Consider the following 22,338-nt stretch of genomic DNA (forward strand, 5'->3'; position numbering starts at 1 on the left):
CAGCTGACTGGGCCTTGATTTTAATGTTGTTATGATCAGTGCTATGATACCTTATGTCATAGGAATTAAACCAAATGCTCTCAGAAACACCTCCAGTTTGGAAAGGATCATCAAAGCTATTTCGAAATCTTAAAGAAAAAGGTAAGTTAACTTTAATTCCTTTTTTTTTTTTTTTTTTTTTGGTTTTTGGGTCACACCCAGTAGCACTCTGGAGTTACTCCTGGCTTTGAGCTCAGAAGTCACTCCTGGCAGGCTCGGGGGACCATATGGGATGCCAGGATTCAAACCAGGGTCCATCCTGTGTTGGCCACGTGCAAGGTAAATGCCTTACCACTGTGCTATTGCTCTGGCCCCTTAATTCTTAGTTGTTTTACTATTAATATTTTATTCTTTATAATATATGCATGTTATCTTGATTTGAAAATAATTTTAATGGGATGAGAGTGAAGTAAAGTGGGTAGGGCATTTGCCAACTTGAGTTTGATCCCCAGCACCACATTTGGTCCCCTGAGCTTAACCAGAGTGATCTCTGAGTACAGAGCTAGGAGTAACCCATGTGCTGCCAGATGTGGCACCCCCAACAACACAACAAAAATTTATTGATATGTGTGTGTATTTAAATGAGAAAAGCTTGAAAAGTAAATATTAAAATGTTAATAATCGTGGTTGTTTCTAAGTAATATAATTTTACTTTTTTTGTATTTTTCTTCAAAATTTTTAGAACAAAGTAAATTTTTTATAGTTGGGAGACATTTTATTTTAACCATATTAAAAATTACATGTTATATTTATTCAGTGAAAGCATTTTAAAAAATACTGATCTCCAATTTCCATTTAATTTTACTGTAAATAATTATAGATTTTCTTCAATGTAATCAATATTGAACATTTATAGATTATATCTTTCTTTCAACCATCAGTTAGAACCTGTTTCTTTTATTTTAATTCAACCATCATTATTTACAAAGTTGAGTTTCAGGAATGCAATGTTTCGGCGCATTTTAACTACTGGTCTCAACTTCCCTCCATCATTGTTCCCAGGTTCCCTCCCATGCTCCCCCTACTCCCTAGTCTGCCATCTTGACAGACACCTTTTTTAAGTTCTTGTTAAAGTTTGAGTCTCATGATTTCAGTGTTGTTGACTCTGTGGTTTGGATATTAATTTAGTCATTCCTTAACACATTGATGGACATGATCCCTGAAACCTATTTTGAGATAATATTTCAAGGGCCGGAGAGATAGCATGGAGGCAGGGAGTTTGCCTTGCATGCAGAAGGACGGTGGTTCAAATTCCAGCATCTCATATGGTCCCCCGAGGCTGCCAGGGGCGATTTCAGAGCCAGGAGTAACCCCTGAGCGCTGCCAGTTGTGACCCAAAAACAAAACAAACAAAAGATAATATTTCAAAATCCATCTGTTTCAAATTTACTCTATTACCCATATATGTATATCTTTGATAATTCATTAATTATACATTTTATACATTAACCAGACATTTCCTTAATGAGCTTATATAACTATTATTGCATCTTCCTTTCATGAAACATACATATATGTGTATATATAAAATAACTGATTAAAACCTCATATTTTTAGAGAGGAGATTTGAGCCCTGAATCCCCACTTCTCAAGGTTTATACTGTGCTTTTAGGATACCATATGGAGTGCTGAGGATAGAACCCCAGTCATGCTAGGTCAACACCTTATCTACTGTTCTACTCCTTGAGCCCCAAAATCTCAATTTTTATATTTTCAAGTATAAGAACATATAAAACATGTTAAGGTCTTTGCTTACACAGATTTTTCTTTTTCAGAAAATTTTTTTCTGAATAGACTAGAAATTGAAATTGTTTCTACCTCTTTTTATAGAACTTAAAAGTTTTATAGAACTTGAAAATCTACTTTCATTGTAGACTTTCATAAATAGGTTTTTAAATCTTTGCAAAATACAGGCTCTGCTATATTTAATAAAAGCTTTTTTGACAGAAATTTTTCCTGGAAGTCTCCTTAAAGATTTAGACACTGTTGGGGCCAGAGTAAGCAGTAAACTTAGCCTAGGACGGACAGCGATTTGATTCCCTGAGTCCCAAGCCAGGACCAATTTCTGAACACAAGGAGTATTCTCTGACTGTCACCAGGTGTGACCCCAAAACAAAAACAAACAAACAAAAAGAGATTTAGACACTGTAAGCATGAGAAGCATGAGATACAAACTACAAAAAGCATAAAAATGTATCTGTACCTGTCAAGAAGGCAGGCTGTGGATTGAGAGGGGACTGGGGGACTCTGGTAGAGGGAAATTGACTCTGATGGTGGAATTAGTATTGGGACTATTTTCGTTTGTTTTTAAGCCACATTTGGTGGCTCTCAGGCATTACTCCTGGCTTTGCTCTTAGAAATCACTCCTGACAGCCTCTGGAACCATATGGGATGCCAGGGATTGGTTGGCTGTGTTCAAGACAGCACCCTACCCACTGTGGTATTGATTCAGTGCAATGTTGGAGCACTTTATACCTACAACTCAATTATAAGTAATTCCGTAAATTGTGGAATATAAAGCATTTTGTAATACTGCTATTCAAATTGTGAATGATGAAATTAGTAATTTTTTAAATGTAAAGAATTGGGTAAGTTTCTGAACTAAAACATTTTTCCTTAATAATTTTTGTGGAAATATAAAATTGGATTAAACATGATCCAAGAAAGGTAAGTACATGAACGATGGAAATTCTTTTTAGTTGAAGAGAGTTAAATCTGGGTGTCCTAGGTTAGGTATGTCCTAATTCTCCCAATATATTTGCATCTTTTTAGGGACTCTATGATAGTTATGGAAGTGTTCTATTTCATTTTGTTTCATATGGTAGCCACTCACCAAATGTGGATAAAGGTACCTAAAATGTAGTTATGTTTAAAGAGGGACTGAATTTTTATTTAATTTTAAATATTTACATTTAAGTAGTATATATGATGAATAATGACCTTTTAAGATAACAAATCTGTGTCATACTGTGTATTATCAAGATATTTAGGTATCAGAAAAAGTTTTGAAATCACTATAATTAGGTAAATAGTTAAGAGAATGTTGGAGTTTTTTGTTTGTTTGTTTGTTTACTTATTTGCTTTTATAGAGATGAGGAGACAGAGGGGTTTTCTTTATTTTAAATTTTATTTTCATCACCATAATCTACAATACTGTTAATGATGGGGTTTCATGCACAACATACTCCAGCACCACAGCTTCCCTCATAGTGCCCAATTCCCTCTATTATTGACAGGTATTTTAAAACTAGTTTTTATGAGCTCTTCAATTTTTTTTTTTTTTGCCATGAGCATGGCCAGGTATGGCCCAAACACCACAATAAACTAACACATAAATAATAAATAAACCCAGTTCATAGAGAGGCAAACTCTGCTGGTCTTTCAAGACTGTTTTAATGAGACAGAACTAGCAACAATGCATGCTGGTGGATTTATTTCCTCAGGAACTTCTTTTTTTTTTTTTTTTTTTTCTATATCCACTGTACTATGAGCTCTTCAAATTTAATTTCAAGTGAATTTTTCTCATCTTTGTCTTTCTCCTTGGAAAAAAAATTTAAATAGAGATGGGAGGAGTATTGGATCATACCTGGCTCTGCTGAAAGATTACTCCTGACTTCATTCAGTATTCACTCCTGACTGGCTTGAACAAGTGTTGGGATGTTGAGGATCAAACCTAGATGATCTATGACTCTGTCCCCCAATTAATTAATTTTATCCGCTTTTTAAAATATTAACCAGCCAGAAAAGGTTGAATGCATTCTCACATATATGAGGCTTTGGATTTGATTCTAGTACCCTTTCAAAAAGTAAACAGTAAGACTCAAACAACTTTGAAGTTAAAGATGAATGATTAAGTATATGTCAGCATTAGTAATTCTTCAAAGTATTTTAAATACTTGTGGAAACATTTTATAATACTTAATTTAAATTATCAGCTGTAATGTAATCTGACCTTGGAACAATGCTGCTGATGAACATATGAAAATATTTTTTCAAACAAAAAATTTAGTTAGCTTCAACTTCATTTTTTAAAAATTGTAGTATTACTCTGTGCTCAGCATTTATTTTTAATCCTGGATAACTTCAAAATAAATGAAAAGGGTAATAGTTTTTCCTTTTTACATTTGGAAAGCATCTACAGAAAATATTCTGCAGTATCTTTTTGACTATTCTTTATTAAGTTAAATCATGTTTTATTTGTTTTCTTGCTCTGTGCCTTATACTAAGCTCAAAGACATTTCAGCCTTGTAGAAAAGCACCCACCATGATAATCATGATAATGTTCTGTGTAGCTCACCAAGTAAATTAGAACAGTCAATAGGATGAGTTTGCAGAGACAGCCCATTTCCTGATTCCATTTCCTTTTTACTTCCTGCACTTACCCTTTTTGTGTGGGAATCTTTATGGAATCTGGGTATTCTACCTTTATATAATTGACCATTCCAGAATCTTTCTCCCATAACATTCATGGCAATCAACCAGAACTATCTACGTAAAGGGTACAATATTCTAGTATAAACAAAGGAAGGGAATGCTTTCAGAGCCTCCAGGCCAGCTCCTCTTCATGTCTTCTGACAAACTGTCTGACTGTGGCTCTTCTTTCTTCTGTAACAAAGAGGGTAACCTCAAAGAACATCAGTAAAATGGAGTTTTAAGGGTCACTATCTGATTATTTTAAAGTTTTTTTTTAAATATCCTTTTACCAAACATCAATTCTATCTGATATCTGGATACATGTTTCTGTCTTATTGCTAATTTCAATTTTTTCAGGATCCACTTGTAAAACCAATTGAGCCATTTGTTATGATTTAGGATGTTACAATGAACTATAAGAATCTGAGGAACAATGTATATTTTTTAACTTTCTTTTTAAAGTTTATTCTATGTGATTGAAGAGAACTCAGGATCAATGTACAGGAAAAATCATCTACTTAAAATAAAAATTTTTTGAAATACATTTAATAGCAATAAGTTTGTTATAAATAAGAAACTTGAAATCGAAGTGATTAACTCTAGAATCTTAATTTAAATGCAATACAAAAATCTAATTTCTAAATCTGAATATATAAATTCAAGTATTACTGGAAAAGCAACTAAGCTCTTCAGAATATTAGGTATTTGCAACCTTTTATGCTTTTTTATTTTTTATTATTTTATTTTATTTTTGGAAACAAGTTTAAAAGTACAGTTTTACTTTTATGGAGAACTCTTCTGTTTGGATTAAAAACATATATGTAACTTTTAAAAAGTACAGTTTTAGGGGTTATATGTAACTTCAATATAGAGTATATTCTTTGCTTGTATAAAGCTATGGATATTATACCTAGCACAGCATCCAGATGCTTCAACAGTATATTAACAAATACAAAGATTGAAAGCAATAACTAATCATCAGTATAATTTTGCTTTATCTTCCCAGTACATCTCAAAGTAAGAATCTTAGAAACATGTAAACAATTAAGATTAATTTTGTAATTTATTTTGCTTGGTTTTATAATACTTTTGTGTCATGCAAAATAGTTTTTAAACTATATTTTTATAAATAATAGTTATTGACAATATAAGAATGATTTTCCTTATGAATATAAAAATTAATGTTTTCTCTATATTGTGACTTTGTTTTTTAGGTGTTATTTCATACACAGAATATCTTTTTCTTTTATGTATTTTAACAAGTAAGTATATTAAATCAATTCTGAGTACAGTTTAATATTTTAATTAGAAACTTGGAAAACATTTTTACAATAAAATTATTGAAAATTACTTTAAAATCTATACATGTGGTTTTGCAAAGCTTATATCTAAATACTAATGGAAAATGCATGGCAACATAGTAAAAATATAGATATTCGTATGACTTGTGGTATAGTTCTAAAATGTTCAGAAATTGTAATTTAATGGAAATAACACAGTAAAACTTAAGGTAAAATATTTCTCACAAAGGAGTAGTAAAAATCATTGACTTCTATAATAGAAATTTCACAGTCACTTTACTATTCTGAATTTAGTAGTAATTGTTATTTTGTAGTTTGACTTGTGTAAAGTTTGGGAAAGGTATTTTACCTTTAGTAATGGGGCATCTATCTGAGGTTGTCCCAGACTGGAAAGCCATAATAATAAATGTTGTCATGAAAACGAGGAGTTTGGTTGCCATGGAATGTCTCAGAGACTTGCTTAAATGTTTTATTGTTAGATAAAACCACTTTGGATGAAAATTAAAGATGAATCACACTTAAACTTGCAGAGCTATAGTGACAAAGTAGAACTAGTCAGGAAAACTACTTTTTGAAAAGGGTTGAGATCTGGTTCAAGAGAATAGGAAAACACATATCAGGATGTTCTCTTACTATGAAGTCTTCTGTGAATCTTTGGGTTGTAGGACCCATCATAGGAGTTTGGAACCTATGTATGATTAATTTTATAAATTTTGTTTATATTAGTTTAAAAACATGTGAAAACAAAGCTTGCAGGAAGTCAATCAAATCACCTGTGTTGCCTGTCTGTTGTTTTTTTCCTGACAGTGTTTCTCAGGGTTGCCTGTTATCCATCCAATAAAGAATCTTTACCACATTTTAAACTTTAGGAAATGTCTAAAATATTGCAATCATTTATAAATGCTTAAAAGAATGTAGTTTTGGAATGTATATTAATCTCTAATTATATCTGTGTAATTTAATCCTGAGAAACACTATATTATTTTAACTTTATTTTTCTCTTAAAAATACATATAAGGATTTTTTTCTGTGTTTATATTCAAGTTGTTTTATGATTTTTTTTTTTTTGTGGGACCACATCCACAGATGCTCAGTGGTTAGTTACTCTTGGCTCTGTACTCAAGCATTATTCCTGGTGGGGCTTAAGGTCCTGTATGGGATGCTTGGAATAGAATCTAAGTGGGCTTGTGTGCAAGCAACCTACCCACTATATATACCCACTGTACTTTCTCTTCAGCCGTGAAATCAAATCTTTTTAAAGCTTAAAACTTGGTTATCAGAGTTGATATAAATTTTTGTTTCTTTTGCTAATGGATGATAATTAAATTGTTTAGATCCTAAAATTATATTCTAGAAATGAACTTTAAAAATTTACTGATTCAGGAGAGATAGCACAGCGGTGTTTGCCTTGCAAGCAGCCAATCCAGGACCAAAGGTGGTTGGTTCGAATCCCGGTGTCCCATATGGTCCCCCGTGCCTGCCAGGAGCTATTTCTGAGCAGACAGCCAGGAGTAACCCCTGAGCACTGCCCGGTGTGGCCCAAAAACCAAAAAAAAAAAAAAAAATTTACTGATTTCATTTGGATTATTTTTACTAGTGGTTAAAAAAGAACAATGTACTGTTCTTTTTTGATAGAGTCACAATTTCAAAACAAGTTATATCTTGGGGGGGGGGGGGCTTTTTAACTGTTTTTTTGCCAGTTTGTTTCAAAAGGCCATATGTCTCTTAAAACAAGGCATCTACACCAAGCTCCACATTGAAGGAAATGTTCGTTGTCCAAGATTTCTTCTGTGTTGATTTTTAAAAGTTAAAAGAGAAAAGGAATCGAACTTCATTAAACAATCAAACATTAAAAATTATAGTATGTGAAGTTTGTTTTATCCCCAAAAATCTACTTTCCCTTATATTTTGGAAAAATTGGGAATTACTGAATTTCTGAAATTATCTTATACGTCTGCTTTTGAACCTTCAGAAGTTTACAACAGATATATAATCACTTCCTTGATGTTTATTTTCATAGACCATTTCTATTATAATTTCCTCAAAATAATAGAAATGGATTGGTCTATTGTGTAACAGTTGTGTTTTTTTTCTTCTATCCTAATAAGTTGAACATATTGAAATGAGTTATTTCTTCTGCTCTAAGTATTTATTGAAAATATTTCAGATGTGACAAGCTGATAGTTTCTTTTTAAACAACACGACAGACTCTGGGTAAGGAGTTCTGTTTATTTTTAAAAGAAAGGTAATTAAACATTTGAATGCTATGTGTCCTGTGTCTCAAGTATCAAACAGTACTTTATAACATATGTTATCAATTGTTACTAAGTATGCTACTATGTGAAATATGTATGCTTCTATATAAATTTTATTGTAAAAACATTTTGTTTTTAACTTATTGAGAATATATTATTTCTGTACAAAATGTGAACTGTTAAGCTAGTGCAAAATTTTATATTTTAAAGTAAAGTTCTGTATTTCATAAATAACTTTTAAATTTTTTTGGCAGAGCCACATGCAGGTTTTAGAATAGCTTTCAACATGTTTGACACTGATGGCAATGAGATGGTAGATAAAAAGGAGTTTTTGGTGGTATGTATATTAAATATTACTTACATGTTTTGCTTTTGCACTATTTGAAATACTCTTGTTGGAGAAGAGTGAACATTTTGTATTTTGAATTAATGTAATAAAGGGCATTTACCTGTGAACTTTAAATACTTTTTACATTGTAAGAATATGCATTTCTTTCAGTGGATAGAAATGATAGCAATATTTTAGACATTCCTAAAGTTTAAAATGTGTTCAAGATTCTTTATTGGATGGATAACAGGCAATCATAAAATTATTATTCCTAGGTAATCCTCACTACCATCATATCAGTCATTCAATTAGATCTCTGCCACAATCAGCTTCTTTCCCTTTCCTTGTAGGATTTGCTATTTTTGCTTTTCTATTCTACTTACAACTGCCATGTATTCTGATCTTGTTCCCATTTACCCACTCCATTCCATCATTGACCAAAGACTGATCTGAAATGGGAGAAGTAAACTTGTTCTTAAATATTTGTTCTTCAATCCTTTCTCACATGACTGGTCTAGCATTGGGACTACACTGACAACATATCCAGTTGCTTAATCATCTTATCTTTTCCTGTTTTCACATTTTCTTTTTTTCATTCATGTGGCCTGCACATATTTCTGTAGTAAATGCCTAGTATTCTGTTTTGCTTACAAATAGAAAGACTTGTTCCTTAGAGTAGCAAAATCAACAATAACTGTGCTTTTGTAATATAAAACAGATGGCATACTGATAGTCATTTATTTTTAGCTTTACCTTTGTAACTAGAAATTTAAAAATCTTTGGGGAAAAAAGCCTTTAAGGGATGCAGTGTTTTTATTCAAAATCTAAAATGCTCAAAAAAAGGCCATGAAAGCATTCTTTTTCTGACAGGAAAGAAATGACTTGAAATTTTCCAGGAGTAAACTAAAATTCATTCAAAACCAACCAATTAATTATTGAATTTGTTAAAGGTTTAATCTAACAGCTGCATCACCCTTTCCTGGGAACAGTCCCTGAGTCAAGTCAATGAATCTAGAAATGAAAGAGCCCATTCATTCTACTGTTTCTTAGAATATTGAGAAGGTGAAAGTTTTATAAAAAATATATTGCTGGTGGGGCCGGAGTGGTGGCACAGAACTGTAAGGCATGTGCCTTGCCGGCACAAGCCTAGGACGGACTGCGGTTAGATCCCCTGGCATCCCATAAGGTCTCCCAAGCCAGGAGCAATTTCTAAGCATATAGCTAGGTGTAACCCCTGAGTGTCACCAGGTGTGGCTGAAAAACAAAAACAAAACAAAAAACTATATGTATGTGTATATATAGGTGTATATGTATATATGTATATACATATATGTATATGTGTATATATACAAATATATATACATATATATTACTGGGGTCGGAGAGATAGCACTGTGGTAGGTCATTTGCCTTGCAAGCAGCTGACCCAGGACCAACAGTGGTTCAAATCCTGGCATCCCATATGTCCCCAGTGCCTGCCAGGAGCAATTTCTGAGCAGAGAGCCAGGAGTACCCCTGAGCGCTGCAGGGTATGGCCAAAAAAATTGCTAATATTCTAAAAGGAAAATGAATTCAGTATAATATAGTTTGTCATGATGTTATGCAACTATGCTCTAAAAATTTTTTTAATAGGCTTAGTAATCTAATTATCAACAAACATGCCATGGCCACATGGACAGATTCCACACCACTGACTTAGAGAACGCTAGGATATTGGTCTATAAAAGTTAAGTGTGTAGATTTTTTTTGAAATATGGTCTGTCTGTGGAGATAGGAAGTTAGAACATTTATGGAGAACTTTCATTTATTTATACTCAGTATTCATACGAAAGCTGCCCTTGCTTAAAGCTGTCTTCTACTTCACATGTAATAGTTTTGGCTATGGTTGTAAGTAACAAAGCCAGGAAATAGAGATCTAAAATCCAGAATCTTCTTTATAATAATATCGCTATTATTACATAGCATAATAATATAAATAACTTAATATTTGCTAAATACCCTTTTCATTAAATTTTAGAAATAAATTTATATTAATAAAATAATATTTATGCTAAATTTCTATTGTTACACATATTCTCAGAAGCTTAATTTGTTACTATATAAATTAAAATTGTACAGATAGCTATTCAAGTTCACATATAACTGAGAGCCAATATTGGGCATCCACTTATAAACAGGTGTATTTAAAGGAAATAACATTTATTATAATATAACATTTGGGGCCAGAGCAGTGGGCATTTGCCTTGTATGAGCTAACCTAGGACTGGCCATGGTTTGTTCGCTGTGCGCTATATGGTCCCCCAATCTAAGGGCGATTTCTGAGTGCATAGCCAGGAGTAACCCCTGAGCATTACCAGGTGTTACCCAGAAATGAACAAAAAAAAAATAGACAATAATATATAACATTTATTTAAAAGTTACTTTGTGATCATGGGCTGAAGTGAAAGTTGGACTAAGGGCAGACCCAGGTTTGATTCCCGGCATCCTATATGGTCCCCTGAGCCTGTCAGTGGCGATTTCTGAGCACAGAGCCAGGATTAACCCCTGAGCACCACTGGGTCTGTTCCCCCCCCCCAAAAAAAAGTTACTTTATTTTAAGAAATTTACTAAGTATTTATAATTTTAATACACAATACTACAGAACAAAATGGAGGTAAAGTACTCTGGAACTACTTTTGAATATTTTATTACTGATTCACTTCACTTTTTAGCTTCAAGAAATATTCAGGAAAAAAAATGAAAAAAGAGAAACTAAAGGAGATGAAGAAAAGCGTGCAATGCTGGTAAGAATAATTTATAGTAGTTTATGTCGCATTTTTTAGGTAAGAATATTTTATTGATATTGAGAAGCATAGCTAAACTCTAACTGTAGAGTTGTTCTTTTCCCAAAACATTTATAAAATTCTTATGTAGAAAAATTGCTTTAGTATTTATCTGCATTGATATCAATATTTAAACTAAATATTGATATTGAACATCTGTATCCATACTTGCATTCATTAGGTCATCTTCATCCATATTGTTGTGATCCATGAAATCTGAAGGGTTTAATCATATAGTAGATTAATACCGATCATTATGCATGTAAAAATTTAAAGGTGAATTGCAAAGATTTAATTATATATATGAGTAAATGTACTATAACAATATGAATGTTGAATCAAAAGCCAGGTAATTTCTATTATTTTTACATACTTTAGAGATGAGAAATGCTTATATTTTACTCTCTAGGTAAAACTAAACAACATTTCTTCCTCAATTACCATTGTTTTCTTTTTGGTTTCCCCAAATATTAATCTAATACCATCCATATTCACACAATAATAATAACAAAAATTGATACCTTACTGTCAGTTATTATGCATGCTAAGTGCTGTCATCTATTTTCTAGTTTAAGATGCTTAGTGGCCTCTTTTTATGACTGAGGAAACTGACAGAAAATTTGTCTAAAACTATAGTTATCAAATGGCAGTCAGTGTTTGAACCCATACCTAGCCAGCTCTAAAATCTCTTTATACCCATTATAAATATTTTTTATCTGAACTATAAATATATTTATAATAATTAGTGAGTTTTATTCATATAGTGATCATTGTTTTATGTGTAGCAATTTATTCTTGTGAAATTTAAATGGTAGACTTCAGAAAAACAAAAATTTTTTATTATAATTATAAGAATCTGTGGGACAATAGTACATGTGTGGGACTTCTTACCTTACATGTGGCCAACCTGGCCTTGATCCTTAGCACCCCAGATGGTCCCTTAAATCCTGTAAAGAGTGATCCCTGAACTCGGAGCTCCGAGCTCTGCTGGTGTGACCCAAAAAATATTGATAATAATTTGTATTAGGCTTTAAAAATCTGATATTAGTATCAAATAGGTAATTATTCAACTTAAATTTATGAAGTATATTGATAAAAAATAGAGAATCAGAATGTTGAAATATATTTTGCTTCAAAAGTAATTTGACTATAATTAACAGTATTTGTTGAACTTATGAAAGTTTCTTTTAAGAAATCAAAGAGTTTAAGAAATCAAAGAGCGGTGGCGCTAGAGGTAAGGTGTCTGCCTTGCAAGTGCTAGCCTAGGATGTACCACGGTTTGATCCCCCAGCATCCCATATGGTCTCCTCCAAGCCAGGAGCGATTTCTGAATCCATAGCCAGGAGTAACCCTTGAGTGTCAACAGGTGTGGCCCAAAAATAAAAAGAGAAATAAAAAAGCTGATTATGTTAAGTATTAAAAGAAGTACTAGGAGTTCAGGTCTCATGGTTTTTTAATTATAATCAATGAATCTTATATAAATTAGTCCCATACTAATGTTTCATAGTATAGTAAATAAAAATGGAATGCCTTTATAAATTTTATTTTCAATAGATAATATGTTGAAATAATAAAAGTTACTTTAATTTTGATAATTATAATAGGTTCAATATACATGAGGTTTGTATAACAAGATTTATGTTAATGAAGCTTTCATTATACCTAAGTGAAAAAAATAATATTTCAATGAATAGAAATTTAATTATTTTATTTATTTATTTATACTCCTTCCAGAAAGGACTTACTGATCTTCCAGTAAAAATATAATACTATTCTAATCATTAATATTTACTAGAATTTATAGGTTGAGGAACAGAGAGAGGAAAGGGAAAAATAATCGCAGACAATTCACAATGGGGAAAGCTACTGCATCAGCACAAAATTTGGTTCTGAATTTTATTGCAGCCAAGGTAAAGTAAATTTAATATAGATTTAATGCAAATAGATCATGATAGTGATATAAATAAAATTTCACTAATTTGGATTAATTAGAGAAGTTTTATTTTAAGTATAAAACCTAAATTATACCAGCATGACAAATTGTATCATTTTATTTGTATATAGGTCCATAAGATATTCTCAGCAAAAATACTAAGAATAATATGAATATGATTTATGTAAGTTAGTGTTTATGAAAATCATATTCTCCATAGGTACCTCCGAAGTATTTATCTTTTCTACATATGAAAGATGCTTCTGAAACCTTCTTTAGGATTAGAACAACAGAATAACAGTAGGCCTGGCCTTGCCCTCTAGCCAACCTGGATTCAATCCCAAGCACCCTGTATACTCCCCTAAACACTGCCTAGAGCAATTCTTAAAGTAAAGAATAAGGAGTAAACTCTGAGCACTACCTAATTTGGTTCACACACCCCCAAAATCTGAAATCTCTTTTACACTATTCTGCTTTTCAGCTACTCCTTAAAACAATTCTGAAGTAATCTTAAATATGACCTGTGAACTGCATAGTACTCCACAACAATGCAGCATTGGACAGACACTCAGTGCTATGTTTAATTATTATAATCACTGTAAGTAGCTTGTTGTTCATAGTTATCAAAGCAGAACTAACATGAGTTTTTTTTTATTTGAATTGAAATTTAGCTTATAATAAAATATATGGATTGTCATATTAAATTGTGTAGTGCAAGCTCAGCAGCTCGGTTTTTAGAGTATGGATAATAGCACCATAATTTATTACTTTTGTGACCTTGAACAAGTTCATTAACCTTGTTCTTTGGTTTTTTTTCCTTGTACAGTGGAGTTTAATAAGAGGTACAAACAGACGTGATTATTATGGAAGTTAAATGAGCTCAAATGTGTACCCATTTTAGAGTATGAAAACCATATACATTCAAAATTGTTATTTAGGAGTCACGTAGGTAGTTCAAAGAACTGAGGTTCAGGCTTAGCACCAGCAAATCATAGTCTCCTAAATATTACTGGGACTGACCCTAACAAAAGAGGTGAGAGTAGCTAAGCATTTATGAATAGGACCATCTCAAACAAAAGTCAGTTACTTTAAAATTTCTCACATAAACATAAAGACACCAGCTACTAACTGAATATCCACATATCCACTAAGAAAGAGAAATCTAAATTTTAGAACAATTTTATAACCCCCCAAAACCCAAAAACCATTCTTCAGAATAAAGTGACTTTTATAAATGTCATTTCTATTTAGCAACATTCAATAGATTTCTATCAGGTAAGTATCATACCTGTTTTACAGATGATTCAATTGTCTTAGAGAGATTAATTAATTTGCCAATGTTTACAGCACTACAAAGAGTACTTTGATAGGATCTTCATACCATTTCCACTGCCATGCTACTGCATCTAGAATCTTCCCCTCTCCCATGTAGAATTACTGAAGCATGTTCAGTCAAAACTTAATGAAAATTGTTGAAATGAGCGCAAATCCACTTTATATTACTGACATAAGATTTTTAAAACTTTGCTACTCATCTTTAATATTTATCCTACTTGTACTGTATGTGCTCTATATAGAATATAGCATAATGATTTGCCCTTCCTAATTGATTATTTTGTCGTCTTTTTCTTTTTTTCTTTTGCTATACTTGGGTTCATTCTGAAATGTGACACTTCATTTGGCCCTTTGTGCTCTATGTCAGCGTCTTCAACTTTATGGATACCATTCTCCTAATAGTGTATGTACAACAATTTAAACGTTCTTTCTGTAAATAGCCCTCACCTCTTATAGTTGATAACGTTTATATGAATCTCTATCTGCTCTTGAAAATGGCTAGTAATTTATTGAATGTAATAGGTGTGATTAAGCTAAATTTTGATACTTCCTTCTTAGATTTCTAAGAACCAAAGCATGCAGAGCAACTGTGTATTTTTAATATTAGGTTAAAGTAAGGGGCAGATAAATGAACAACAGTCATACCAAAATCATTGACAGAAAAATTGAAGTTTTCTATTTTCCAATAGGTTTTGAAGAATTAAATAAAAATGATGGACAATTCTCATGTGTATTCCTTCATGACAGGGGCATTTTAAGAACTAGACCTATCCATCTGTGTGTGCTCTATATAGACAATTGTCAAATTAATAAAGGAATATATTAATGAAGATACCTTGCTTAGTTTTCAGTATTGCTTGACATTTTTTAAAAAAATATTTTATGACTGCCAATAGCCTTTACAAAACTCTGGTTTAAGATGGCTCTTGACATTTTTAATTAAAATTGTTAGTGAGTTATCATAGTTTATAATAGTATTAAAGTAATTAGAGTTGTAGAGTACTACACCAGCCCTTCCAATAGAGTGGGAAAATCCCTCCATTTTTCTACATCCCTTTCCTCTCCACCACCCCTGCATTTCCCTGTTTTATTTATCAGGTGTTAAGCTTTGTTTCCATTGAAAATTATATAGTCCCTATCTTGTCATATTTTAAATATCAGTGTTTGGGACCAGAGCGATACCACAGCGGTAGGGCTTTTGCCTTGCCCACAACTGACCCAGGACAGACTGCGGTTCAATCCCCAGCGTCCCATATGGTCCCGGAGCCAGGATCTCTATATCTGAGAGCATGACCAGGAGTAACCCCTAAGCATCACTGGGTGTGGCCCCAAAACAAAAATAAATAACTATCAGTGCTTACAATTTTGTTTCCTTTCCTGAGGAAGTTTATGATTTTTAGATTTTCTATGCCTCGAAAAAGTTGGAAATTCCTGGAAATAATCTTCTTAATATATTGGGTTGTGTTGTTTTTTAATCTGGGCAAGTCAGATATTATTCATACATACATATGAAGTGAACAACTGCAGTGAAGCATACATATATGTCCTGTCATGTACCTAGGCAAGAACTACATGATTGCACTGTGCTTAATTGGTCCTGAACTACATACTCCCCATCCCTATTGTTGTAAGTTCAAAACTTGAACAAAGTTCATTTCCATAGTCTGGAACTTTGACTATTCTGTAAGGTAGATAGTTTATCTAGTTTTAGAATTGTACATTTTAACTGGAATATTTCCTGCAAAAAATACTGAATAGGTCAACCTGGCTTCTCACTGGTGGAAACTGTATTCTGAGTAATTTCACTGCAGCTGCCTACCTTGTATTGTATGTCCAGACAATGAGGCTATAAGTATTTGATGCCCATTGGTAGTAAAAATTTTCCTCTCACACACCACTAGAGGATGATTCAACATATTCTAAATCTTAATATCTTGCCTAAGTCACAAGTAATGTGTCTAATTAAAATGGGACAAGAAGAAGGGTTGGAGGAGCTGGCAGAGATATCGTACAGAGATAAGGAGTTTGCCTTGCACGTGGCAATCAGGGTTCCATCCTCAGAATCCTAGATAATCTCCTGTGCATTGCCAGGAGTGATTTCTTTTTTTTTTTTTTTAAACACCTTGATTACATACATGATTGTGTTTGGGTTTTAGTCATGTAAAGGAGTGATTTCTTAAGTACAGGGCCAAGTGTTAGCCTTGGGCATTGCTGGATTTCACTCAACCCTCCTCATTAAAAAGGTTCAGGGAACAAGTTCGTGATACAACCTAATTGCTTTAATCTGTTAGAAGATACTTTACATTTTTTTATCCTACCAAATTTGGTATTGTTTTTCACTAAATAAAAAAATTAAGAAAATTTGAAGGATTATTTTGTTAATCATTTCAAAATTTTCAGAAATGTGTAAGATGAAGATCTCAGATTTTAATGTCATATGTCTGAATATTAATGATAATATTTACTATGATGAATTTATTTTTATAGCAGTATTTTATTGTATGGGCCACTTTTGAATTATGAAATTTTTTCTTTTAAACTGTCATGATTGTAAATCATGTGATTTTTTTAAATATATTTCAGAGTAATATTCTTAAAAAGAAAATTAAAACTTGGTGGTTCTAGTTTAAGCTACAAATACAAACTACAGTCACTCAGTCATACTAGAATAATATTGAGAAGCATACTTACACTGTTTATTTTACCTATACTGTGCACACTTATTTAATAGGTAAGTAATTATGTGGTACATTTTATTCTATTAAAAACATAATTTTGTTTTTCTAAGAATATAGATACAATTTAAGTGACAAAACTTGATGTAACTTTTATGTATAGACTTAAATGGATTTATATGATTTTTCCAACTCTGAGTTAAAAGTTTAATTGATTATTTTCAGATAATAAATTGCTCTTTCCTATAATAGAAAATTTTTATCTAAAAAGAATTATTGGGGGCCCTAGCAAGGTAGAGCGTTTGTTTGCCTTACATACAAGTCAACCTAGGACCAAACAATAATCTAAAACAAGTCTAGACAGGATAACAGAACAGTATATACTCAATGGCTACAAAGAAAACCAAAATAAGTAATAATAATTCAAATTAACATTAGAAACATAGATGTTTCCAATAAAAAGCTGAGTAACAGCCCCAAAAAATAGTAAAAATAAAATGTACAATATATTCTTTGAAATATAATAGGAGAGAGAAAGACTGAAAAAGATAAAAGAGACTTCTAAGCTAGCTAGGAAGAATACCAAATTTCTCATTAGAACAATTTTAATACTGTCCTGTTGTACTGTCTAGACTTGTTTTAGATTGTTTTTTTCTCTATTAGATTAGAAGACATTCACAATATATCTGCTTACAGTTAGTCTTGAAATTATAATAAGAATACTTAAAATAACAGTAAGTTGGTCCCTTAATCTCCTTAAAAAGGTCTGAAAATGTTTAATATCTTTCAGTTCTTTTCTTGCACAATGTTTATCTCTATTTTATAATACTATGGTTTATATTTTGTATAAACCATTTTTATAATTACCTATATAGTTGCCATTTTTTACTTGCTGAGCCCCTCTTTAATCTCATACCTTTCTAAGTTTTATAATGATGTACTACAGCGTATTGTCTCAAGTGAGTGTCATTGGCATGATTTTTTTAAATCCTGTCCTTGCTAGTCTCTAATTTTGCTCTTTCTAATTTTATTGAGATTATTTACATTTAGCAATGTATTGTTGCAGCATTATTGATTTGTTATGTGTTTATACTACAAATTATTACCACAATAATAATTTTAGTTAACCATCACAGATAAGTATACTTCATTGCTTGTGATGAGAACTCTCTCTTAAGGACATGAGAGTGCAGGGATTAAGATGCTTGCCTTGCCTTTGGTTGACTTTGGTTTGATCTGAAGCATCACATAGAATCTCTACCACTGCCATGAATGACTAACCCCTGGGCAGAGCCAGGAGTAAATCCTTAACATTCCTTGGCATGACTTGCCAAAAAACAAACACACTTATTATCTTAACTTTCAGTATTCAGTATGGTATTGCTCAATTTAGTTAATGTGCTAACATTATATCTTCAAAACTAGTATATCTTATGGTAATTCCACTGATGAATACACATTTAGACCATATCTTACTTGTTTGCTTGCTTCCTGTCATATATAAACTTTGAATAGGATCAAAATTTGTCTCCATGGAAAGGACACAGGAATTTTGGGCCAAAATAATTCCATTCTAAAATAAGAATTTGGAGGATTCCAGCATAAGAATATTTGTGAATACACACTTAGGTCAACTTGCTTAGATCAACAACTTAGATCAACAAGCAAGCTTGCTTTCTTCCTGTCATATATATCATATGAGCCTTGAGTAGGATCCTAATTTGACTCCACCAAAAAAGAAACAGAATATTTGATGAAAACTGAAAGCTTAAGAGAACTCTTCTACAGCTAACAGATGTTTAACTTTAGCAAAAAATATAAAATACAGTTTTTATGCATGATATTTATGTAGTAAAATTAACATTGTACCTATACAATAATTTTCAAAGTTCTTTTTTTTTTTTTTTGGTTTTTTTCGGGCCACACCCGTTTGATGCTCAGGGGTTACTCCTGGCTAAGCGCTCAGAAATTGCCCCTGACTTGGGGGGGACTATATAGGACGCTGGGGGATCAAACCACGATCCTTCCTTGGCTAGCGCTTGCAAGGCAGACACCTTACCTCTAGCGCCACCTCACCGGCCCCATGTTCTTATGCAATTTTGTCTTCCATCTTTTTTGATGGAGGTCTACATTAGTAAGAAGATCTAAAATTAAATAATCAAAGACACTTACAGAAGACTTCAAGAAGTCTTTGCAAATAGTCTACTACATAGATGTTAAAGCATTAAGGTATTTTTATACATATTAGCTATGTTTATTTCTATTTGGACATTTACTTCTAATGATATTCTAATGGCCTATATTCTAGTTCTATATTGCTTTTCTTGCTCTTTTACATCTGCATTTCTTGCTATTAATATATGATCTAAATTAATCTCATTTTAATTTATTTGGCTTTTCTGTTACTGAATTTCTCCATTAGTTTTACAATGTTCTAAAATTTTATTCTTGGGGCCAGAGTGATAGTGCAGCAGTATGGTATTTGCCTTGCAAGCGGCTGACCCAGGACGGACCTCAGTTCGATCCCAGCATCCCATATGGTCCCAAAAGCCAGGAGCAAGTATGGCCCAAAAACCAAAAAAAAAAATTATTCTTAATTTCATCTCCCAAATCATTAAATTAAAAGTAAATATTGATTTCAATATTGATTTTGTATTGATTTCAATAGAAGCATACATAGCAATGCATAACTTCTAGAAAAGTCACTATCATTTTAGCTGTGTTTCATTTTGATTACATTATCATATATTTACCTAAAACATAGTTTAGTGTGAAAATAGTTGTCCTGAGTATTTCCTTCCATCAAAACCATATAACTGTAACCTTAAATCATAAAACAAAAAAGTAGCAAGTTATAGTAACAGTCATATAGACATTTAAGACATGTCATTAGGAGGTTTCAAAAATGATTAAATTATTTTATTCTACTATTTAAAGATCAGTTTATTTAAATGCAATACTCATTTCTTTTCTATGCTTCAAACATTTTATAGCATTCAGTATAGTTTGTTAATCTAACAATAACTTTATAAATTATAATTGTTTTTATGTCATAGATGTATGTGTAAGAGAAGAGAAAGATTTGTAATTATTTTTGTATGTCATTGTTGTGTATGTGTGTTTGTGTGTATGTGAGAGAGAAAGAGGGAGGACAGAGAAAGAGAGTAGTGCTAGTGGTTGAGTAAGGAAGTGGCATGATTTCATAAAGCAAATGATTCTTCTTATTCTCTTACTAGTACACTAAGTCTTATTTTCTCACTTGATTGGTTAAACAACTTCCTTATTATACACTTATCTTAAGTTATAATTTAAAAATATATCTACTCACAGTATTTAGATAATATTTATAAAGTATTTAATCTACCCACCATCTGTTATGAGATTCTTGAGATTCTTCTATAAGACAAATAGTTTTTATATTCAGCTAATTACAGCTAATTATTACTGTTCTGCTCATAGCTGGTTTTGCTTCATTTTACCTGATTACTAAAAAAAGAAAATAGATTGTCATATTGCTACATGTACATTTTGATTGTTTACATTGTAATTCCACTATGAAATATTCATTAACATTTATTACTAATTTATTAAATATATGCATTGTGAAGTATTGTCTAATGGATAAAAATTAAAACTCAGATTTTTTAAATAATTCTCAGGTGAAATTTAAAATAATTTTAATAGTGGCACAATTTTTTTTTCCTAGGGTAGAGTGTGAACACAGTCCCCCATTTCCACAAATTATTCAGTTGGGTTTCCCACTGAAATTGCAGGGTTCATCATAATCACAGTGCAATGAAAGTGGCACAAGACTTTTAAGAATTAAGACCAAAAAATTAATAATCTCTCCTCATATGTCACTCACATTTATGCATAGCATGCAGTATTTTCTTTTCTCAACAATCAAAAGAGTGGGGCCAGAGAGATAGCACAGTGGCGTTTGCCTTACAAGCAGCCGACCCAGGACCTAAGGTGGTTGGTTCGAATCCCGGCTTCCCACATGGTCCCCCGTGTTTGCCAGGAGCTATTTCTGAGCAGATAAGCCAGGAGTAACCCCTGAGCGGTGCCGGGTGTGGGCCAAAAACCAAAAAAAAAAAAAAAAAAATCAAAAGAGTACCAAAAATTGTGTGAAATCTTCCTTGCAAAATTCTGACACAGATTACATTTAATTATTCATATTCTAGATAGCCAAGTAAGGCTTATAGTTCTGTTTTCATTATGATTACACTTCTTAAAATTGATATTACTCTCTTAAGACTAGTCAATATTGAAATAGAAACTGGTATTGATTCTTTTTATAGACCAAATATATATTATCACTTCACAATATAACAGAATTCTTGATTAGCTTTGAGTGATTTATATGACATATTCTTTTAAATAAGTTTTGATTGTACTTAAATTATATTTATGGTCTTCGTTTTGGAGCCATGCCCAGTGGTGCTCAGGGGTTACTACTGGCTCTGTACTCAGAAATTACTACTGACAGGCTGAAGAAACCATATAGGAAACCCATGAGCAAACCCTGGTCTGCCACTTGATAAGCAAATGCCCTACCTTCTGGACTATCACTCATCTCCTAAAATCTCATCATTTAAATTCTTTGATGTACTATTAAGTAAATTAATTAAAAATATTAAGTAAATAATTCCTAAGTTATTCACAATTTTATAGTTTATGACAAAATTGTCAAAATCTTTATAATTTCCTCAAATATGGTGTGAAAATATTTATCTTGCTTTTCATAGAATTTATATATCTATTAAATAGGGACATAAGAGAGAAGCTGAAGATTGCTTTTGTTTTTGACAAAGTCACATTGTATTAGAAATTGTGTTTATATACCATTATAACCTGGGTTTACCAGCAATGTAATTTAATACTGTTGTGTGCAGCAGAATACAATGAAGGTAAACTAATGTTTTTTCTTTTAAGCTGACTAGACAAGATTTAAATTGTATAAACTATTGTTCTTTGTAACTATGTAAATTTCAGTTGTGTTTCTTAAAATTTCTACAGGTACTTAAAACAGATGCTGAGGAACTTGTCTCCAGAAGCTACTGGGATACATTGAGACGTAATACAAGCCAAGCACTCTTTTCAGATCTCGCAGAGGTATACTTAAACCTCAGCCAGAGCCTTGAATGCTACCATTTTGTCCATCTATTCCTCATTTAACTTTGTGGTCAAATGATTATACCACAAGGAATTTTACGTTTTTTCTTTCTCCAAAAAAG

At 32.1% G+C, this 22,338-nt stretch overlaps 1 protein-coding gene across 2 annotated transcripts in view; it reads left to right on the forward strand.

Moving 5' to 3' along the window:
* MICU3 (mitochondrial calcium uptake family member 3) overlaps window positions 1-22,338 on the forward strand; it is a 132,551-nt gene that overhangs the window by 69,727 nt on the left and 40,486 nt on the right. Inside the window, exons 4-9 of one of the 2 annotated variants that reach the window (XM_049772353.1) lie at window positions 63-141; window positions 5,667-5,714; window positions 8,263-8,345; window positions 11,048-11,119; window positions 14,794-14,829; window positions 22,121-22,216. In XM_049772353.1, coding sequence (XP_049628310.1) covers window positions 63-141; window positions 5,667-5,714; window positions 8,263-8,345; window positions 11,048-11,119; window positions 14,794-14,829; window positions 22,121-22,216 — 414 coding nt within the window. The remainder of the gene's footprint in view (window positions 1-62; window positions 142-5,666; window positions 5,715-8,262; window positions 8,346-11,047; window positions 11,120-14,793; window positions 14,830-22,120; window positions 22,217-22,338) is intronic. The other variant, XM_049772354.1, reaches the window with a different exon arrangement.

Source organism: Suncus etruscus, chromosome 4 (assembly GCF_024139225.1).
Source record: "Suncus etruscus isolate mSunEtr1 chromosome 4, mSunEtr1.pri.cur, whole genome shotgun sequence".
NCBI lineage: Eukaryota > Metazoa > Chordata > Mammalia > Eulipotyphla > Soricidae > Suncus > Suncus etruscus.